We start from the raw sequence: 22,527 nt of genomic DNA, 5'->3' as shown, positions 1-22,527 counted from the left end.
TTCTGGGTGCCCGGTACTCACTACGCCGTGTCCTCGTCCTCTGTCCCGTAATTCCTGATGTTCGTGGCAGCCGTGACCCCACAGATGATAAAGGGGACCCCTCCGCTGACGAGGTAAAACCTGCCGGAGAGGAAGGCGTTGACCCCCTTGCAGACGCCGCCTGCATCCTCCGGGGTCAGCGCTGTCCCTCCCCCACTCCGCGGGGCAAGGGAGAGCAGCGGGTGCGGGCGGAGCAGGAGGAGACCAAGAACCCCGACCCCCGACCACTGACGGAGCAGCCAGTGCCGGCCTCGCCGGCCTCCCGCGGGCCTCTGCGCCTGGAGAGGGCCCTGACCAGGTCCTTTCACGGGTGGGCCCCGGGAGAGCTCCGTTGGCTGCGGACCCCTCTGCAACTGCAGGGCGCCCCTGGCTACAGGCGGGACTGCTCCCCGGGGCAGCTTGGGGTCACACAGGGAGCTGTGCGTCCCACCGGGTCCCCAGGTCATGCCCCCTCCCCGCGGGTAGTGCGTGGCCAGTGACCAGCAGTGCCCCGTTTTAAACAGTTTTAAGGCCCCGCTCAGCCTCAGGGGAAGAAGGTCGGAGGGCCGAAGTATCTGCTCCCTGTCAGACCGAGGAACCCCGCCTTGGAGGGGTAGAGTCTCATCCTGACAGGCTCGGGCCGAGCCCAGGGCAGGGGCTGACCTTCCCCTCTGCAGGGCCTGGCAACGGTGCTGAGGGCGCCCAGGGGTCCACGGGGGATGCTGCGTGTCCCGGACCGGGTGCACTTGCTCACCGCCTCCAGCCCCCACCCGGACCGATGAGACAACCCCTGGCTGCCAGCCCTACGGAGCATGGGTGACCTAGGGGCCGGCTCAGAGACCATCCCCCATGGACGCTGTCTCCCTGGCTGCTGTGAACACCTGGGTTGGCCACAGACCCCTGCCCCACACGTTCAGTGGGCTCCAAGGTGCAGCGGTGGGAGGAGGTGGCCTGCGTCTGGTAGTTCTCAGGGACTCCCTAGGAAACCTGTGCTTCCCAGACTCTATATCCCAAGAAGATATCCTTCAAGAATAAAGATGAAATAAAGATACTTTCTGATAAAAATAAAACTAACAGCATTTGCCGTGTATCGACCTGTATTTCAGGACATGTTAGATGAAATTCTTCAGGGTGGAGGGAGAGTGGACCCTCCTGCAGGCACCGCACCTGTGGAAAACCCCAACCAGACCTGCACGGTGGGCCTTGGGCCGAGGGTCCGTGCTGTGGACTTCACCAGAACAGCAGGGAGCCCCTGGGCTGCTTGGGGGGACTTAGACTGTGCAGAAGAAAGGAGAAACACCAGAAACGCTGAAGGATAAATAGAAAAGATTTGTCTCCCCCTTCTTAATTTCCTCCCTCTTTCAATGACTGTTTAAAGGGAGAACTTTAGCACTGCCTTGTGGAGGGCACCGGGGATGGTGCTTTGCCCAGTATCTGCAGGAGGAAAGGTGGGAGGTAGGAAACGGTCCTATATAGTCTCAAGTTTTCTGTAAATATGTTATATGAAGAGAACAATTTTACTCTACATAGGCTGTGGAAAGGTTGTGGATTTTAATCCATTAGAGCAACCATAAGAAACTAGGTAAAAACTAGGCAGGGCACGGTGGCTCACGCCTGTAATCCCAGCACTTTGGGAGGCTGAGGTGGGCGGATCACGAGGTCAGGAGACCAAGACCATCCTGGCTAACACAGTGAAACCCCATCTCTACTAAAAAATACAAAAAAAAAAAAAAAAAAAAAATTAGCTGGGCGTGGTGGCGGGCGCCTGTAGTCCCAGCTACTCAGGAGGCTGAGGCAGGAGAATGGCGTGAACCTGGGAGGCGGGGTTTGCAGTGAGCCGAGATCGCGCCACTGCACTCCAGCCTGGGCGACAGAACGAGACTCCGTCTCAAACAAACAAACAAACAAAAACATTAAAACAAATTTTTAAAAAATATTAAAATAATCCAAAAGAAGGAAGTAAAGGAGAAATGGAAGAATTCCAAAGAGCAAAACAATCACTTAAAGTGGTAAAAACGGAAAACAAACAGTAAAATGTAGACTAAATCCAACCAGATCAAAATTCCAATTAATTTTAACAAGCTAAAAGCTCCGATCCAAAGGCAGAGGTTGTCAGAATAGATAGTAAGCTTCTGGAACATGGTGACTAGAATAGAAACACTTTGAATATAAGACACAAGTAGGTTGAAAGTAACTGGATGGAAAAGGCCATGCAGTGCCAACTGTGAGATTAAGAGAGCTGCAGCGGCTACACGGATGCCCGGCAAAGTAGACGATAAGACAGTGAGATAGAGGGGCCCAGGGGATGCAGAAGTGTCCAGGATGGACCCACAGCACACAGGAGCGGTGCAGGACGGACCCACGGCGCACAGTTGCGGTGCAGGACGGACCCACGGCGCACAGGAGCGGTGCAGGACGGACCCACGGCGCACAGTTGCGGTGCAGGACGGACCCACGGCGCACAGGAGCGGTGCAGGACGGACCCACGGCGCACAGTTGCGGTGCAGGACGGACCCACGGCGCACCACCGGCTCCGGGCTCCTTCCCGGTGAGCCGTGCGGGTCGGCCGGCAGAGGGCGCTGGAGGCCGCCGCTTTTCTCGCCGCCGCCGCTGGGCAGTCACCGCCGTGCACGTGCAGGCGCGGGGCTGGGGCCGGGGCCGCGGGGAGGGGGTGCTCCGCTGGGTCCAGCATCCACCATCCACCGCCTGACGTGGGCCCCTCGCAACAGCCTCGGCCCACCTGTGTCCGGGGAGTTGTTCCCGCCCGTCTGGCAGCTGGGAACACCCTCTCCTATGGCTCCAAGCCCCAGCCAGGGTAGGGGTCCAGCTTGTCCTCCTCCTCTGGGCGCTGACGAATCTGTCACTCAAGCGTCATCTTCTGTTACGTCGAATCCCGTCTAAACCCCAGGCAGACTCTGGGGGTTGGGGAATGCCCACCCCACCCCTCTGTGCCCAGGTGCCCAGCGTCGGGGCAGCGGCTCGCACGCCAGGGCCACTCACTGGGACATCCCCGGGTTACGTGATTTCCGCAAGTCAGGCCAACCACTGCCTTTGGGGGAAGGTTTCTAGAAAGGGAGGGCGGATCTGAACCCTCTCGGTGAAATCCTAACAGCTTCCCCTTGGGAGCTGTGAACCCGACCCAGAGGTGTCCAGAGGAGCAAAGCGAGAGCTGACTCACGGCAGAGCACATTGCTAAGAGCCCAGGGGAGGTGGCCTGGCCAGGGAGGGTGCAGAGCCGGGGAGGGTGTAGAGCCCAAGAGGGTGCAGAGCCCAAGAGGGTGGCTTGGCCGGGGAGGGTGCAGAGCCCAAGAGGGTGCAGAGCCCAAGAGGGTGGCCTGGCCGGGGAGGGTGCAGAGCCTGGGACCAGCCCTGAGTGCACCACCACGTGACCCAGGGCCAAGTGAGGGAGGAGCGGCCATCAGTGCCGGGGCAGGTAGATGAGCATCGCACAGGAGAACAAGAGCTCGGTCCTATGTCGGCTGAGTAACACCCCCAGACATTCACGTTCTCTTCCCTGAAACCAGTGAAGGTTTCACCTCACGCGTCAAGAGGGACCTTGCACATGGGGTTAAGTGAGTGACGGTGAATGGTGGAGACTGCCCTGGGTTGTTTGGCTGTACTGACATCACCGAGGTCCTCTTAAAAGGGAGAGCAGAGATCCCAGTGGAGAGAGGACGCAGGGCTGCTGGCTTTCAGGGGGGACGAGGCCCCAAGCCCAGGAGTGACGGTGGCCGAGGCAGCCCCAGAAGGTGCCGGCGGGAGGGAGGCAGCCCTCCCCACACCTCGACGTCGGCCCAGCGGGGCCCATTTCGGACCTTACGGCCTCTCGACTGTCAGATGATCCCCCTGAGTTGCTTTAGGCCACTGAGCTTTCGCCGTGGCCACAGCAGCCATGGGAAGGTGGTGCGGCCCCAGCTGTGCGGTGAACCCCAGCTACACACAGTTACAGGACGGGCGTGCTGCTGCTCACAGGGGGTGACTGGGGAGCCTCGTGGAGGAGACATGGTGTGGATGTGGCATGAGGACGGGTGCCTTAAACCATCCGTAGAAGCACGAGGCACCCCAGTATCACAGACTTTGGGTTCCAAAGCTGACTCAGCGAAAGGGAAAGTCTCTGCCGCTCGGGCTGATGTGAGGAACAAACACAGACTCCCGCCCGTCAGTGAGGAAGGGTGGGCGGCCCAGAAGAGAGCGGAAGAGACCTGCACACGCTTCACAGAGGAGAGGAGAGGACAGCGCAGCCAGCAACGCTCACAGACGGGCGCAGAGGGACGGGCGCAGAGGGACTCGCGGGGCCCCTGCCAGGGATGGGCTTGTGAGGACTTAGCGGGCATAGAGCTGAGCCCCGCATGGGTGGGACGAGCCTGCAGACCACCTGAGCCCTCGGAGACCAACGTGCCACAGTCGGCAGGAGGGATAAAGGGATAAAGCCCGGTGGTGTCGCCAGAAGCAGGTCCCGTGCAGCCATGGACATGGGGAGCTCCAGCTACCGACAGTTACAGGACGGGCCTTAAAGAAACACGTGCAGGGAAAGAAATCAGAGAAATCTGCTATGAAACCAGGTGAGACAACAACTCCAGGCACACACAGCTCGAAGCCAGTGCAGCCTGGGGATGCGTGTGCCTGGGGACGTGTGTGCCTTGGGACGCGTGTGCCTGGGAATGCGTGTGCCTGGCTGGTGAACCGGGAGGAAAGACAAGGAGGCCCCAGGGCCAGGCCAGGGAGGCACGGCCAGGGGTGGGGCCGGCCCCAAGGTTCCCGCTTCTGCCCGGCGGGTCGTGACCACAGTTTCCTGGCTGTGCTGGTGTGTCCGGCCAAGACAGCAGGTTCCTGGGCGGTGCTGGTGTGTCTGGCATCTTCCTAAGTGTTCCACTGCACACTCAAAAATGATTAAATTTAGAAAATATTTTTAAAAGGAAAGGAAAGAAAAGATGAAAGAGACAAGAAACAGGCCTGTGGTGCGGGTGGAGCTTCGCCGTAGAGGGGGCACCTGCAGCTGACCCTGCCCAGCCCCTCGCCCATTAGCCCCTCGGCCCCGTGCCCAGCCTGAGTGCTGCCGGCTCCGTGATCCCTCCTGGCACACTCGCCCGCTGCTGGTTGGAGCTGATGGTCGGAATCAGCACATGCTGGGACACGGGGAAACGGGGCAAGGACGCAGACTGCAGGTGTGGTCCTGCCACGGCTCTGTTCCCGCCATGGCTGATGCTGCACACCTCTCCCCGGTTGCAGTGGCACCATCACAGCCTGAGCGAAAAGGTCCCGGACCCAGGTGCCACCCAGGGCAGTCCTTCTGAGACCAACACTGTGTCCCTGGGCTCAGGTGAGCAGCACTGCCTCTGCCTCCATGCTGCGCCTCTCCTTACACCACACGCATGCTCACACGTGCACACACGTATGCTTGCATGACACTTCCACACGTACATGCCCCCCCACTCTCACACACTGGAAAACACATACCACATGCACACTGGCACCCATCACACACACAGGCACTCACATTCACACATGCACAGGCACACACATACACACAGGCATGCACACTCACACAAGCACACGCACACACTGGCACACTGGACATGCACAGGCACTCACACTTGCACACACATACACTGGCACCCATCACACACAAGGCACTCATTCACATACTCACAGGCACACACATACACACAGGCATGCACACACACAAGCACACTCACATGCACACTGGCACACTCACACAAGCACACTCACACACACTGGCACACTGGACATGCAAGGCACTCACTTGCACACACGCACACTGGCACACACCACACACACAAGCACGCACACACACAAGCACACTCACACGCACACTGGCACACTCCACAAGCACAGGCACTCACATGCACACATGCACATTGGCACACATCACACACAGGCACTCACATGCACACACGCACAGGCACACACATATGCACAGGCATGCACACACACAAGCACACTCACACTGACACACTGGACATGCACAGGCACTCACACTTGCACACACGCACACTGACACACACCACACACATGCACACATGCACACTGGCACACTCCACACACATGCACACATGCACACTGGCACACTCCACACACTGGCACTCACACGTGCACAGGTGCACCTGGGCTTTGCAGGTCCTGAGTTTTTCACAGGTGGAGGCTGTGGGAACCCCGGGTTGAGCAAGTCCATTAGCACCATTTTTCCAACAGCGTGTGTTCATTTTATGTCTCTGTGTCATATTTTGGTAATTCTGTAAATATTTCAAACTTTACCATGATTACTATGGGGAGCTGTGATCAGTGATCTTTAGGGTTTCCATGGTAGTTGTCTTGGGCACCACAAACCACGCCCGTATAAGACGGTGAACTTGTGGGTAAATGTCCCGTGTGATCTGGTCGCTCCACGGGTTGGCTGTTCCCCATCTCCCTCCTATTCCCCGAGCCACAGAAATATTGAAATTAGGCCAATTAATAACCCTACAATGGCCTCTAAGTGTTCAAATGAAAGGAACAGTTGGACATCTCTTGCTTTATTTATAAAACTAGAAATCATTACGCTTAGTGAGGAAGGCATGTCAAAAGCAGAGACAGGCCAAAAGCTCAGCCTCTTGTGACAAACAGCCACGTTGTGAATATGCAAAGGATAAATTATTGAAGAAAATTAAAAGTGCTCCTCCAGCAACGCATGAATGATAAGAAAGTGAAACAGCCTCGTGGCTGATGTGGAGAAAGTTTTCATGGTCTGGATGGAAGATCAAATCAGACACAACATTCCCTCAAGCCAAAGCCTAATCCAGAGCAAGACCCTAACTCTCTTTAACCCTATGATGGCTGAGAGAGGTGCAGCAGAAACAATGCTCCGAGTTAGCAGAAGTGGGTTCATGAAGTTTAAGGACAGAAACTGTCTCCATAACGTAAAAGTGCAGGAGAAGCAGCAAGTGCTGATGGAGAAGCTGCAGCAAGTTCTCCAGAAGATCTGGCCAAGATAGCGATGAGGGAGGCTGCACGAAACAAGAGATTTTTTTTTCTTTTTTTGAGACGGAGTCTCGCTCTGTCGCCCAGGCTGGAGTGCAGTGGCGTGATCTTGGCTCACTGCAACCTCCACCTCCCGGGTTCAAGTGATTCTCCTGCCTCAGCCTCCCGAGCAGCTGGGATTACAGGCACCTGCCACCACGCCCAGCTAATTTTTCGTATTTTTTGTTGAGACTGGGTTTTGCCATCTTGGCCAGGCTCATCTCGAACTCCTGACCTCAGGTAATCTGCCTGCCTCGGCCTCCCAAAGTGCTGGGATTACAGGCATGAGCCACCACGCTTGGCCTAAATAAGAGATTTGCAACGCAGATGAAAGCCTTCTACTGGAAGAAGATGCCAGCTAGGACTTGCATGGCTAGAGAGAAGTCAATGCCTGGCTTCCGAGCTTCCAAGCACAGGCTGACTCTCTTGCTAGGGGCTAACGCAGCCAGGAACTTTGAGTTGAAGCCAATCCTCATTCACCATTCTGAAAATCCCAGGGCCTTTAAGAATGATGCTCAATCTACTCTGCCCGTGCTCTGTAAGTGGACAACAAAGCCTGGTGACAGCACATCTGTTGACAGCATGGTTTCCCGAATATTTAAAGCACGCTGTTGAGACCTACTGCTCAGAAAGATTCTTTTCAAAATATTGCTGCTAGTTGACAATGCTCCTGGCCACCCAAGAATTAGAAGTGGAGCCTGAAGATGGCACTGAATTGCTACAGTCTCACAGTAAAATGTAACCAGTGAGGAGCTGCTTCTTATGGATGAGCAAAGAAGTGGTTTCTTGGGATGCAATCTGCTCCTGGTGAAGATGCCGTGGACATTACCGAAATGACAACAAAGGATTGAGACTATTTCATACACTAAGTTGACCAAGCCATGGCCGAGTTTCCTGCGGGTGGAGGGTCTCCCCTCGATGTGGATGGCTGCTGGGGCTGACCAGGGTGGTGGTGGCAGAAGGCTGGGGCGGCTGTGGCAGTTTCTTAAAATAAGACAACAATGACATTTGCCACAAATTTTTTGGTTTCCCAGTGCACATGATATGGTTTGGCTCTGTGTCCCCACCCAAATCTCATCTCAGATTGTAATCCCATAATCCCCATGTGTTGAGGGCAGGACCTGGTGGGAGGTGACTGGATCAGGGGGCGGCTTCCCTCATGCTGTTCTCATGATACTGAATGAGTTCTCACGAGACTGAATGTTTTATAGGAGGCTCTTCCCCCTTCACTCTTCCCTTCTCTCTCCTGCCTCCTTGTGAAGAAGGTGCTGCTTCTCCTTCCCCTTCTGCCACGACTGTAAGTTTCCTGAGGCCTCCCAGTCATGCGGAACTGTGAGTCAATTAAACTTCTTTCCTTTATAAATTACCCACTCTTGGGTATTTCTTTATAGCAGTGTGAAAATGGACTAATACAACACATAAAAGTTGTATTTATACTCTACTGTAGTCGACTAAGTGTGCAATAGCATTATGTCTAAAGAAACAACGTACATACCTTAACTGAAAAATCCTGTGGGCACCATGACCTGAGGCCTCCACGGACCATACAGCCGCTGGTCCTCAAGGGGTTTTGCTCTCTAATGAAAAGGCAGTCTGGGAAATGAGGCAAGAAGAGGCTGGTGGGGCCTCAGTTCCTGAAGACGGTGAGACCAGAGAATCCTCTGGAAGCCAGTGCCAGTGCTGATTGGGGGCAGTGGTGTCAGTTTGGGGACACGTCCAGCTCCCCGCAGGGCTCACCTGGCTGGCCTGACCAGCTGGCTCATTCCCTCCCAGCCTCCACTGTCAAACACAGCTTTGCCAATCAACTGGCCACAGCCCCAGCTGCTGTTCCAGACAGGGGGATGACCAGCACGTGGGCAAAGGGAGGGGCAGGGATGATTGCTGTCTGGCCACTGGCTGGAGCTGGCAACTAGGGTGACAGGGGAGCTGGGCCTGGCAGGGACTCCTCCCAGGATCCCAGAATGAAGTCACCAGATTGCAAGCTGCCTAGCAGCCACTCTCGTGTCTCTAAGTCACTGCCAGCTGACCTTGTTATTTCAATCACTGAGGCCACGTGTGCAGAACCCAGAAACACATGGGACTCAGCTGAGGTCAGGGACACGGTCAATCCCCTTCTCCAGGCCCATTCCAGATGCTGAGCTGACAACTGGCAGCCTCCTCTTGGCCGTCCATGGCCTGAGCACCAGGGGTAGGACCAGGGAGCACCAGCCCTGAGCAGGTGCCTGGGCTAGTGAGGGCCTGATCCTGGGGCCTCCTGGCCCAGGCAGTCTCCCGGGCTCTGCCCTGCCCACGTCCACAGTGCACGGGACCTCACAGGGGGCAGGTCTGGTGTGGCCACGCTGAGCACTTGGCCTCTGTGGGGCTCCAGGCTGGATGCACCGTCAGTAGGCTGTTCCGTGGGTGTTTGCTGGGCACCCCGGGCACTCACTCAGGCCAGGCTTTTGGCGCGTGCCTGCTCTGTGTGCACAGGTCTTGGGTCTCGGGCCCAGGCAGTGGGCAGGGGTGGGCTCCGACTGCTGCCTCTGTGCCTTGGACTGTGTCCCTCTGTCCACTCACAGAAAGGTGGCCAGCAGTCCTCGCTCTGGACCAGACAGCATGTGGCTCACAGCTCCTGCCGGGCACTCACCCCTCACTCGGGGTGCTCTGACACTGGCGACCAGCTGGCTCATACCTTCCCCTTCCCCCTTCTGCCTGTGCCTCCATGAGAGCACCTGGGACTGAGCCCTGGACCCCACTACAGAGAGCATGACCGACCGAGGCCACCTTCCACAAGCTGCTCCAGAGACTGGATGGGGACAGCGATGGTGAGAAGCGTCCCCATCGCCCTCTACCCTCCCTGCCCTCTGTCCCGAACTGGGGGTCAGACCTGCATCTGTGCTGACACTACCCTGGCGTTCCTCATTCGCTTGGGTTCCTGGAGGAGCCTCTGCTCGAGGCGCCTGCCCACCCCTTGCCTGACTCGGAACTGACCAGAGCCGGGGGGGTCAGATGAGAAGGAGAGGATGGAGGAAAGAAAGAGGCGCGGCCAACAGGAAGGAAGCCTGGGGCTCCATCGGCTCCACCTGGCACACAGGTGGCATCCCCACCACTGAGGAAGGGGGGCCCTCCTTGGGCTGCCCCATGTTTCTGGTTGAGTGTCTGAGTCTCTTCATCGTGACAGGCCCCGCCACACCTGGAGGGAGAGGACGCCTGTGGGTGGGCTGGGTGTGCCTGTGGGGCAGCTGGTGGGCGGCCTTGGGTGTGGTCTGGGTGGGAGAAGGGTTTGGGCAGGGCCCAGGGACGCCCCCCAGACAGGGACTGAGGGAGCTGGAGTAGCCGTGGTGGCCCTGAAGGGACCGTGGGTGGTGGCGGGGGGTGGGGGTGGGGCGCCGACAAAGCCTGGACCACGTAGGAGCCAAGAGCTATGGGATTGAGGGACAGCGAAGGCGAAGGCACAGGCCCTGCGGGGAGGGCGGCTGGGAGCTTTGGGGTCCCCCACAGGCCGAGGGACTGTTATAGGCGAAGGCACAGGCCCTGCGGGGAGGGCGGCTGGGAGCTTTGGGGTCCCCCACGGGCCAAGGGACTGTTATAGGCAAAGGCACAGGCCCTGCAGATCAGCTCGGCTCCCAGGAGCATTTTCACCACATTTCGTTACTGTGTCTTTCACCCAATCCACACTTGCCCCGTATGGCCTCGCGCTGGGCAGCAGCCCAGGGTAGGGGGGCAAGGGGCCTGGCCTCCACAAGGAATGCCCCTGCAGAGCGGTGTGGGTGGGCCAGGCATGCGTCTAGTCCTGGGCTTGGCCTGAAGCCCATGGAAGGTGGGGAGGGGAGAGGAGGAGTGAGGGGGAGGGAGAGGGGAATGGGGAGGGAAAAGAGGGAGGGAGAAGGGGAGAGGTGAGGGGGAGGGATAAGTTAGGGAGAGGGTCTTGCTGGGTGGATGCTGGAGCAAAGCGCCAGCTCTCCCCTGGGGCAGGGTCTCTGGAAGGCAGGGAGGGGTTGCGGGCTGTAGTACACCAGGACCTGGCAGTGGTGTCTCGGGGCTGGGTCTGATGTGTGGCCCTGGAGGCTCAGAGGACAAGGGAACGTGGCCCTCTTGAGGACAGTGAGGGTTGGAGGCTTGCAGCCAGTGTGTCAAGGGTCCCAGCAGTGGGTGGTTCAAGGGGCCCGGGAGGGGTGACAACGCCATCAGCCGACCCTCGGCTGTGCTGAGTCCCCACAGTGCCTGTGGGGTCCTGGCCTCCCTCCTGGGGAGCCACCTGTGATTACTCATTTCCCAACAAGTCTTCAAGGAGGCGGCTGGCTAGTGCTGCGCGCCCTTCTGCCAAGCATGGGCCAGGCCTGGGGGCCACCCTTCTCGGGGTACCCCCGATCCACCGTGTCCTTTGGGGTCAGGCCTCTAGGCTGAGTCCAGCTGTGGCCTCGTGAGGACTGTTCTTTGGCCAGATCCAGGGCCCGGCTTTCGCAGGCGCAGAGGCCTTGTCGGTTTCCCTTTACTCTGGGGTTCCCCCCTCCCTGTGCCTGCCCGTGACTGCTGCTGACCGCTGGGCAGAGCCTGTGTGCCATTGCCCTGCTGGAGGCGATGTGGACGCCCCCAGCCTGCGCCACCCCTGCCTAGGGGAAGGCCGAGGGGTGAGGAGGGCTCAGGGGCTGAGGGTGGACTCGGGACGGCCCCACTCAGGCGATGGGTGAGGCCCAGGTGCACCTCATCCATCGCCTGAGGCCCAGGTGCACCTCATCCATCGCCTGAGGCCCAGGTGCACCTCATCCATCGCCTGAGGCCCAGGTGCACCTCATCCATCGCCTGAGGCCCAGGTGCACCTCATCCATCGCCTGAGGCCCAGGTGCACCTCATCCATCGCCTGAGGCCCAGGTGCACCTCATCCATCGCCTGAGGCCCAGGTGCACCGCTGAAATCTGACCACTGGGCCCTTCCGGTACCCTCTCGACGAAGCCCCCCAGGCTCCTAGCCACCCCTCCACTGGAAGCATGTCCCCAGGACAGTGGCGCTGCCCCACCAACCAGTCGCACTCATGGAGTTGCGGCCCCCGGGGGCCTTCGATGCACTGAGGTCATTTGTCACAGGAAAGACGGTGGATTCCAGGTGTGGACCCGAGGCTGGCACTGCCCAGGGAGCAGAAGGAGCCAAGGAAACCGCAGCCTCAGGGAGCTGCCTGGATGGGTGGTGCAGGGCCGCAGGGGCGGGCGGTGCAGGGCCGGGCAGCAGACAGCTCAGGAGACGGCCCTGGCACCTTCACTGCCCTGGGACACGGGACCCATCTGTGAGATCGTGATCCCTGGCCCGCTTAGCATTCTTTGAGTTAACCGTGACTTCTGAATTCTGAGAAATGAGGTTGAGAATTCCTGCTAGGATCCAAGAGCTATTTATGTCCATTTGCCTAAGTATCTCCGGAAAGTCACCACTGAGCCTTGGAAGTGCATCCTGGTCTCCTCGGCATTCGATAACCTCTGAGGGTGGATGCAGGAGGACGCCGCGGGTGTCGGGAGGAAGGTAGGCTGGCGAGACAGGAGTCAGGTGGAGAAGGACAGGGCCACTGTCCTGAGCACCAGCTGTACCCTGCAGACGGCACCACGACGCCCAGCTCCAGATATGAGCTGAGGATGCTTCGTGACTGACAAGATGCTTTGAATGCCATAGCACTGCCGCTCTGGTCCGCTTGCAGTGGGTGCCCAAGGATGGGTCTGCAGGATCGCTTGTGCTGTGAAGAGTGCCTATGTTCCAGGGTGAGGTCTGTGTCCCAGGACGTCAGGCCACATGTGGCCTCGAGGGACCATCCCTGGACCCAGGCATCAGTGGCGGTGTGTCCTGCTCTGCCCTTGAAGCTCCAGTGCCCTCTGCTCCTGCTCAGGGGAGCTAAGTGTGCGGGCACTGGGCTTGGTGCTGTTCCCAGGGGTGGAGAAGGGGTTGTACCACGTGGCACCTCCTCCCTTCCTCAGCCAGCGCTGCTGTCAGTAGACAATAGGACTGGGCAGGAGACGGAGGTACTCATGGTGTCTAGAGTCAGGGGACTGCCAAAGTGTGAGATGCCAGGTCCTGGTGGCCAGGCCAGGGCTCTGGGTAAGTCCCCGTGCCTGTGGGCCCTTGGTTTCCCCATCTGTAAAGCTCAGGGCTGGGCTAGAGGGCCAAGTGGGAGGCCCAGGCCCTTCCTGGCCTGACGTCCAAGAGTCCACAGGGACATGGGGAAGGGACGGGAGGCTGCTTCACAGATCTCAGAGCTGCTCCCTTCCAGGGTTTTCCCTGCACAAAGCTCCCTCAGCTCCCTCCCACCCGCCCCCATCCTTGCCCTCTCCCAGTGAACCCACATTCTTGGAAGTGGCAGGCGCTAGGTCGCTCGCTCGCCTGTGACCTCTGCCCGCCCTTAGGCAGCTCATCCTGAGGACTGGCCTCAGGCACGCATTCCAGATGGAACAGGAGGGAGTGGACACCTCCTACTGGCCATTCCCAGGGCCCCAGTGCCCGAGGGCCCCAGCCCAGTGGGGTCCAAGCCAGGCCCAGTGCGTGGCCACGGGCAGGTCCCAAGCCCAAGGCAGTCTCCAGAGTTTGCCCTGTGGCCTAGAGAGGGTTCCCAGCTGAAGAAGCCCCAGGGAATCACTCATCCATGGGGTGGGGACAAGCGTCCCTCAGTGCCTGGCCAGCACTGGGGAGGCTGCGAGGCAGGTGAAGGCGGGAGCAGGCATCCTCGGCAAGCCGGGCCGTGACATGGAATCTAAGTGCCACGGTGCCATTGGACTTCCAAACCGAAACATGGCCCGCAGACCCCAAATAACTGACACAGCTTACAGACCCCAAATAACCGACGTGGCCCACAGACCCCAAATAACCGACGTGGCCCACAGTCCCCAAATAACTGACACAGCCTGCAGACCCCAAATAACCGACACGGCCCGCAGACCTCAAATAACCGATGCAGCCCGCAGACCTCAAATAACCAACGTGGCCCGCAGACCCCAAATAACGGACGCGGCCCATAGACCTCAAATAACCGACGTGGCCCGCAGACCCCAAATAACCGATGCAGCCCGCAGACCCCAAATAACGGACGCGGCCCGTAGACTCTAAATAACCGATGCAGCCCGCAGACCCCAAATAACGGACGTGGCCCGTAGACCCCAAATAACGGACGCGGCCCATAGACCTCAAATAACCGACGTGGCCCGCAGACCCCAAATAGCCGACACAGCTTGGTGCGCTTGATCAGAAAGGGTGGCCGTACTGCAAAATTAAGATGTCATTATTCATGGCTAAATGGGGAATCAGCCCCCAGCACCTATGAAATCACAAAAGGTCTGCTTGTTTCTGGAGTGTCTTCCTTTTGGCTGGCAAAGGGAGCAGAAAATGTGGAAAGTTCTGTCTACTTAGAGGCCCTTCCTCAAAGTGGGCTGGCCAGCAGGATTAGGAGGGAGATGCCCATGGCAGGCAGGTGGTCTGGAGGGATTAGGAGGGAGGTGCCCGGGGCGGGCAGGTTGTCTGGTGGGATTAGGAGGGGTGGTTCCCGGGGGGGCAGGTGGACTGGAGGGATTAGGAGAGGAGGCACCCCTGGCGGGCAGGTGGCCAGCAGGATTAGGAGGGGAGCTGCCCATGGCAGGCAGGTGGCTTGGCAGGATTAGGAGGGCAGGTGTCCCTGGTGGGCAGGTGGCCCAGCCTACCCAGAACCTCCCCAGTTCAGCCACATTTCCACTTAACAGATTCAGAAACAACCCTTCAGTGGGCTGTGCTCACATTGGAGCAGGTGCTTGGGGACCCGGGATCACTGAATTATCCAGCAGCACCTGTGTCCAGGGCCCCATGCAGACATCACTCTGCGGCAAAGGGATTGGGCAGGAAACTAAAGACAAGGAAGGGGAAGAGGCTGAATAGAGGTCAAAACAGAATTCCAGAAAATAAATCTGGATTGTGAGATATGGGTATAGAGGAAGAAGGCTAATTGTTCAGACATGGGCATCAGGCCACTGGCTTCTGTTTTGTGTAGAAAGGGTCAGTCAGGGTGCATAATATTTGCCCTTATTCTTTTTCTTCCAGTATTTCTTTATATTTCTTACCGAATCTCTCTCTCTCAGCCTTTCTTTCTTTCTTCTCACTCATATAGTTAGAAATGGCAGATCCAAGAAGCTTCTCTTTGAACATTCGACCCTGTGCAGCCCAGTGTTGCTCTGCAGAAGGGCCAGCTCTGGGGCGTGGCAGGTGCCTGGGTCAGTGGCTTTCAGCACATTCCCCACGTCACTGCCTGATAAGGCTGCTCTGTGTGTAGGGACGCAGGATGTGGCACTACAGCAGCCTGGGCTGTTTGTATGAACCTTATGACTGACAGCAGCACCTGCCTTCCCGCTGGAGTGTGAGGCTCCGTAGCTGTGGCCAGCAGAGCTGGCAGAGCACACAGGAGTGACCCGTCCCAGCAAGAATGCGGAGCTTGAGCCTGAGCGGCCTCCTGGGCAGAAGTGCGGGGTGCACTTTGCTGCATTTTGCTGCTGGAGGAAGGAGCAGGTTCTGTGTGGATCCTCCCCACCTGCCGTCTCCCAGGACAGGAGAACTTTGGAGACGGCACCTGGAGTCTTGGACTCTGCTGGATGTCTTTTCCCTCGTTGGCCCTGTGGTGTATCCTTCTGTGGAGACAAACCACACCCAGGAAAGCCGCCACTGCTGAGTCTTGAGTGTATCTTCCAGCCCCTCCCTGAGTGTATCTTTCTGTGGAGACAAACCACACCCAGGAATACCACCACTGCTGAGTCCCGAGTCCTTCCAGCCCCGCCCTGAGTGTGAGGAGGCCGTGGGGCCTGACACTGCATGACGGGCAGTGTGCTGCTCACCCATGCATCAGAACAAAGTATGAAACTGATTGCTTTCCATCGACACATCCAGCCCAGCTTAGCCTGGAGGCTGATTTCACACATATTTACTACATCCCTGCCGTTTGTCTCTTTCTGGTTTCAACATTTAATCAGGAGGGGCTGGATGCCAAGCCTGGAGAATATGAAGCAGGAGGGACCTTCCCGTCATTGTCATCAAGGGGAGGAGAGGTCAGGGGACAGTTGCTCTGCAATAGGAGGTGGGCACCGGGCAGAAGGTCAGGGGTCTCACTTAAGAGGAAGCTGAGGTGCAGGGAGGAGGCTGGAATGGAGACGGGAGGTACCCATCCCACTGGAGGGACCGACCCTCAGTGCTCAAAGGGCAGGTGAGGCCAGGAAGGGGCAGACAGGAAGGCTCTGAGCCACAGCTGAGCAGCAATGGGGGGTCTGGGGAGTGGTCGTGGGGGCAAGCAGTCAGGCTTCCAGCTGGGGAGAAAAAGTATCCAGGCGGTGTGGAGGTGGCAGAGCAGGAGGCTGAGAAAGGGACCTGGAGGCCTGCTGGGGTCAGGGCAGTCCACAGAGCAGGAAAGATGAGGTCCAGGGAGCAGGGGCTGGGAGAGGAGGAGGGACAGGAAAGGTGGGGAAGACTCCTGGGCCTGGAGGTCTGATCTGGGAAAGGGGGTAGAGAGTTTGGCACAATGTCTAGCACCCAGACACGAATGCTGGGAGAGCAGTGCCGCTGCTGAGCTGCAAAGACATGGTGGGGGTGGAGCTGGTTCCATGGAGGATATGAGGGGCAGGGGTGGGGCCGGGGCCATGGAGGACATGAGGGGAGGGGTGGAGCTGGGGCCGAGTGGAGCTGGTTCCCTTGTGGGACTGACAGACGGGTGGAGCTGGGGCCAAGTGGAGCTGGTTCCTTTGTGGGACTGATGGACGGGTGGAGCTGGGGCCGAGTGGAGCTGGGATCATGGAGGACATGAGGGGAGGGGTGGAGCTGGGGCCGAGTGGAGCTGGGACTATGGAGGACGTGAGGGGAGGGGTGGAGCTGGGGCCGAGTGGAGCTGGGACCATGGAGGACGTGAGGGGAGGGGTGGAGCTGGGGCCGAGTGGAGCTGGGACCATGGAGGACGTGAGGGGAGGGGTGGAGCTGGGGTCGAGTGGAGCTGGGACCATGGAGGACGTGAGGGGAGGGGTGGAGCTGGGGCCACATGCACCCAGTATTGAGCTGTCTTGGGATATCTGAGGGAGGCATCAGGAGGCTGCGGCAAATGTGTGTAGTGGTCAGGACTGGTGGGCAGACTGCAAATGGTGTTTTGTGGACTGGCAATAGAGTCTTGCAACAGAGTCTAGTGTCTAGAATCTTGAGAGTATTGGGAGGTGACAGTGGCCACTATGTTGGTCGAAGGTGAGGGTGCCTGAATCCAAGGAGGTGCCACTGTGAGGGCTTGGGTGGCTGAGCCAGTGCCTCTGTGGGCCTGGGGGGGTCCTGTGTCCAACACCCCTGTCTCCTCCCTGCCAATCCTCTTCATCCTTCCCTTCTGGTGTCCCTCCCTGCTTCCTTCTCCACGGAGTCACCCTGGCCCCATTTAGCAGTGCCAAGAGTCCATGGACTCCTCGGTTGAGGCTGCACCTGTCCTTCTCCTAAACTCTCCCCTACAAGGCTGAGGGTGACACTTCTGTTGGCCAAAGGCTCACGCCAGGTTCTGTGTGGTTTCTCACCCACAGGAGGCCCCGAGGCTGAGCTCTGGGGCCAGGGACCAGATTCACACACAACCTACAACCATGCCTGCACTGAAGACACCAGCAGGGCAGCAGGTCCTGCACACTCCCAGGTGTGCTCGGGGAGGTCTATGTGATGCCTGGTCCAGGCCTAACCTTGAGGCAGTCCCTGGCCCCTCGTGCCCACATCCACTCCACTCCTCACATGTGGAGAAAGGGAAGAAGGCTGGCCTGGCCAGGGCAGGCCACACAGCAGGATGTGCAGGGTCACCCACTCCCTCACACCCCTCTGCTGTACCCAAATCACAGAAAAGAAATGAAAAAATGTTTTTCATCATTGTAATGAAGATCTCCTTGCAGAGACAAGCCACCCAAAACCACACTGCATTGATCAAGTGGGGACTCCCTTCATTCAGCTTGACACTAAAAGTTGCAGCACAATTTTAGACAGGGTGGTTTTTTCCCTGACTATCTAGAGATCTGTGAGAATTAAACAGCATATTTTTAAACAACCAACGGGCCAGAGAAGAAATCACAAGGAAAAGCAGAAATGACTATGTGGAGATAAATGAAACAAAAAAACCCACGAGACAGCTCAGGGATGCAGGAAAAGCAGCACTCAGAGGAAAATTCATAGCCGTGAACATCCACATAAGAAAAATGAGCTCAAGTCAACCATCTGATTTTATACCACAAGAAACCTGAAAAGAGAAGAGCAAGCTAAATCCAATGCTAACAGAAGAAAGGAAGTAATAAAGACCAGAGCTGAGATAAATAAAATAGACAACAGAAAAATAAAGACCATCAATGAAACTCAAACTGGCTCTTTAAACAGATCAATAAAATTGGCAAACCTTTAGCTAGACCGACAAAGAAAAAAAAGAGAGACTCATTTTGTATTGGAAGTTGTAGCCAGCACAATTAGGCAAGAAAAAGAAATAAAGCCCTCCAGGCTGGAAGGGAAAAAGTAGAATTATCCTTATGTACAGATGGTGTGATAATTATATATAAAGGAAATATTAAAGAATTAACAAAACACCAACTAGAGCCAATAAAGGAACTCAGCAAAGCTGCAGGACACAAGGTTGGCACACAGAAATCAGTTGTGTTTTTTTCACAAGCAAATAAGCAATCTGAAAGGAAAGTTAAGAAAAGAACCCCATTTATAATAACATCAAAAGAATAAAATCCTTGGGAAAAAAATTCAACCAAGGAGGTGCAAGATGTGTGCACTGGAGACAGCAACGCTTTGCTGGAAGAAATTAAAGAGCTAAATAAAAGGAAAGACGTCCTGTGCTCACGAATTGGAAGACGTGGTGCTGTTGAAACGGTGACGCTTCTTAACGTGGCCTTCAGATGCAATCGTGACTCCAGTGGCGCTCAGAGCTGGCGTGGCCCCAGATAAACACTGCCCAGGAGCCCGAGATGGGCACTCTGAGCCGCGGGGGTGAGACTGTGTGCAGAGACATGACCTGCCGCTTTATCTGTGAGTGTCTTTGGCCTCGATGGCCTTCCTCCAGGAAGCATGCTGCACACTCTGTGTGACGTCCATCCGCTCGCCCAGGCCTCACCTGGACAGGATCTGGGATGGGTGTCTGCTGCTGTACCCCCGATGCGGGGAAGCCAGCATCTCATGGCTGGTGCCCTTCCTGGGGGCTCTCCAGTCCCCTGCACCCTGAGGCCAGGCTGTGCCCCTCCTGGGCACCCTCCTTGGCCCAGTGCTGTTGTGCTGGGGACACCCACAGGGATCCATGTGGGTGGATGGAGATGACCAGATCCTGGCACAGCAGGGGCTGAAGAGAGCAGAGGGACCCATCCTGGTGGGGTTGCTGGGCAGGGTCCCAGGCAGGACCGCAGCTTGGGGCTGGAAAAGGGTCTTTAAGGGTTCCCAGGAGCTGGAGCCTGCGTGTGACTCATTCAGTCAGCAGGGGCCTCACCGGCTGCGATGCTGCTGGAATTTGGAGAAAACGCTGTGTGAATGGAGGGGAGCGATGGGCCTGGGACTGAAGCAGGGAAGCTCCAGCCAGCAGGGGTTCCGGCGCCCCCAGATCCAAGGCGCCCCCCTCAGGCTCCAGTCCTACCGCTCTTGCCCGGGTGTGGGCTCCAGGCCACACACCCATCAGGGCGGGGATCCCCATCAGGCCACTGCCCCTCCACAGACCCAGGGCAGTTCTGAGGGCCTGGCTGTGCAGTGCCTCCTAACCGGGGTGGGAGAGGGTGCCCCCAAATCTCTCCACACAGGCCCATATGCATGGGGGGCTCATGCTGGGACCAGGTGAATCCCCATCTAGAAAGTGGCAGAATCCGGCGCAGAGTCCAGGCTTGGGTTGTCCTAGTAACAAGGACCACACTCCTGCTTGAGGGGAGAGGTGGACGGCGGCTGCGACCTTGGCCCCTGCAGCTGGAACGTTTGGGCCGCAGAGGCTGCTGGCTTCTCGCTGCTGGGCCTCCCTGGACCGGCCCCTCCGTTCCTTGACCTTGTCCTGACCAGAGGGCAGGTTCCTGCCCACGGAGTCCAACCCCTGCAGAGTTGGGGCTCTTGGGGGTGTCCGCCCCCTCTGCTGACCAGGCTGGCTTGTGGAGAGGGGAGGTCCCATGCCGAGGTGGGGCATCCCCCATGCTCACACAGAAGGGGACTCAGGCGTGTAAAATGCTCACGGACACCAGCGCGGCAACATTTTACGTGGCTGTATCTTCCCTGGACTCTGAAGGTTTGGTTTCCAGGAAGCAGAGCAGAGGCGGCCGTCGCACGTGGGCCAACCCCAGCTGTGGGCCTTCAGGATGGCGAGGGCTTTCTCAAAACGTCAGCGGCTCAGGAGCGTCCTGAGTTCACGCAGCTGCTTCTCGGGGACAGCCATTTTCTCGTTATTTCTTGTTAAACACTTACAGAGCTGGGCGGGGACGGGGGCTTACACACGGCTCCTTCATGCACGGCGGCTGAGACTCGGCCACTGCCCATGTGAGTGGGAGCTGGCTGCGTTGCCCGGTCCCGGCAGAGGGTCCGGCAGGAAGTGGTGTGGGCATTCTTTTCAGAGGGCAGGATGGGAACGGCCAGAGAGGGTGTGGGCGACGTGCTGCCTGGAGAGGCGTCCGCGCCCTTCCCTCCCAGACCGCAAGATTCTTGGAACTCAGGAACTAGATTTCTGCTGGCGTTGATAACGTGTGGGCCATGTAGAGTTCTGGGAATGGGGCTGGGGATGCAGGGCCGCTGGGAAGGGCCTCTCTGATGAGGAGGTTTCCTGGTGGAGGAGGGGGAGGTGAGCAGAGGCTCTGGGCCAGGGCCTGGAGGGCAGACCGTGAGCACCTTCGGGGTGTGGGGAGAAAGGCCCCGCTCCAGCCTGCTGGTCTCCCTGAGGAGGTGCAGCCCAGTCTCCCAGCACAGTCCCCCAGCAGCCCCAGGCCCAGCCATGGAGAGGGCAGGCCCTCGGCGAAGCCCAAGCTAACACTGCCCACCACTCCCGAGTCTGCACCTGCCTCAGGGGTGCACAGGCTGAGCCCTGGCCAGACACCCAGGGGGCGGCTGGGGAGGCGGAGCGACGAGGCAGGCCAGGAACCAAGGAACACAGCTGGAACACGGCACTGTGTGGACACCCCCTGCCACAATGTCAAGACCTTTCTTACACAGGAAGGGGGCCCAGAGGGCAGGGGGTGGAGGATGGGGGTCTCCAGGCAGCCCCAGGAGGAAGCAGTCGACTTGGCACCGTGGCCACAAGCAGGGCCTTGCCGTCGCTGGGTCCACCGGTCAGTGCCGAGCCCCGGGCCCGCTGGCCCCCCAGCACCTGGACAGACGCACGGCTCTGTGGCGCGCATTGCCAGACACCGGATGGAAGAGCGCCGGGGTGTTCCACGGCTGCCAGCCTGGTCTTCAAAACCAGGCAGCTCTTCCATCAATTACAGATGAGGAAATGCATTTTGAGAGTGATTTATACACCCAGGGGACCTGGGGCCTCCCTGGCAGGAGAGGCAAGATAATGAAACCCTACCTCCCCAGCCCCCATCAGCGGCAGAAGCACCACCGAGCCCTGGTTGCTAAGTGGCAACGTGTCTGCGTGGATCTGAAAATCAAACAGTGTCAGAAAATGCTCCGGGTGCAAATGAGCGCTGTTTGCTGGAACAACACAGGACGTGGCTGTATCTGCCTTGAAATGAATTCTTCAGACGGTTTTGGACGGGACAGTGTTGGACAGCCCTTCCGAGGAAGCAGGTGTCTGTGCGCCAGCACCGGGTCACGTCTCACATGCAACTGGACGAATGTCCTCCAAGACCCCCTGGGACCGCCGGCCACAGAGCAGCCTCTGGCGGGGGTGCCTCACACAGGGTGCTACTCTGGGCAGGCATTCAGGGAGCCCCAGGGAACCCCAGAGGATGGGCCAGGTAGGCACCCAAGGCCTCGAGGCCACGCTCCGAGCCTGGCTTTCGCCAACTGTGTCTGGGATTCAGTCTCAGTTCAGAAAAGGAAACAGCAAAGGCACTGGAACTCCCTGGCGAGCTCCGGCCCGGTCACGGCCGCAGCCAGACCCCTGTCTAAAGCAGCTGTCCCGGCTCCCTGACCCGGCTTTTTCCTGCTGGTGCAGAGGAGCTCCTGCCACCTCCCAGACGTGGACGTCCAGGTTTCCCTGGCTCTGGACTGAGGGAGAGAGGGAGGGAGGTCTGTGCCATCATGGGCTGTGTCCGCCCCCCTAGGCAGGCCCATGGTTCCCACAAAGGCCACGGTGCATTCCCAGCCTGAGGATGGATGGGGACCAAGAGCTGGTGCAGGCCGCCGGGGCGGCGGGGGAGGGTGAGTGTCCCATCCCAGCAACCGGGCCTCACACAGCAGAGACACTGGGGGACCACACCTGCCTCCTGGCCTGAAGGGCCCAGGCCAGGGCCACCTTGAAATGAGTGCCTGAGTGTGTGAGGTTTTCTACCCACCGACAGTCAGCTGCCTGATGTTACGGTGTGAGGTTTTCCACCCGCTGACAGTCAGCTGCTTGATGTTACGGAGACC

At 58.3% G+C, this 22,527-nt stretch overlaps 1 protein-coding gene across 2 annotated transcripts in view; it reads right to left on the bottom strand.

Moving 5' to 3' along the window:
- Nucleotides 1-22,527, bottom strand: part of ADGRA1 (adhesion G protein-coupled receptor A1) — a 58,140-nt gene that overhangs the window by 4,201 nt on the left and 31,412 nt on the right. For both annotated transcript variants that reach the window (XM_063710593.1, XM_004050301.5), the window contains one exon: nt 22-120. In XM_063710593.1, the coding sequence (XP_063566663.1) occupies nt 22-120 (99 nt within the window). The remainder of the gene's footprint in view (nt 1-21; nt 121-22,527) is intronic.

This window comes from Gorilla gorilla, chromosome 8 (genome assembly GCF_029281585.2).
Source record: "Gorilla gorilla gorilla isolate KB3781 chromosome 8, NHGRI_mGorGor1-v2.1_pri, whole genome shotgun sequence".
In the NCBI taxonomy this organism is placed as follows: domain Eukaryota; kingdom Metazoa; phylum Chordata; class Mammalia; order Primates; family Hominidae; genus Gorilla; species Gorilla gorilla.
Note: the sequence above shows the minus strand (reverse complement) of the source record. Positions and strands in the feature narration are given on the sequence as shown.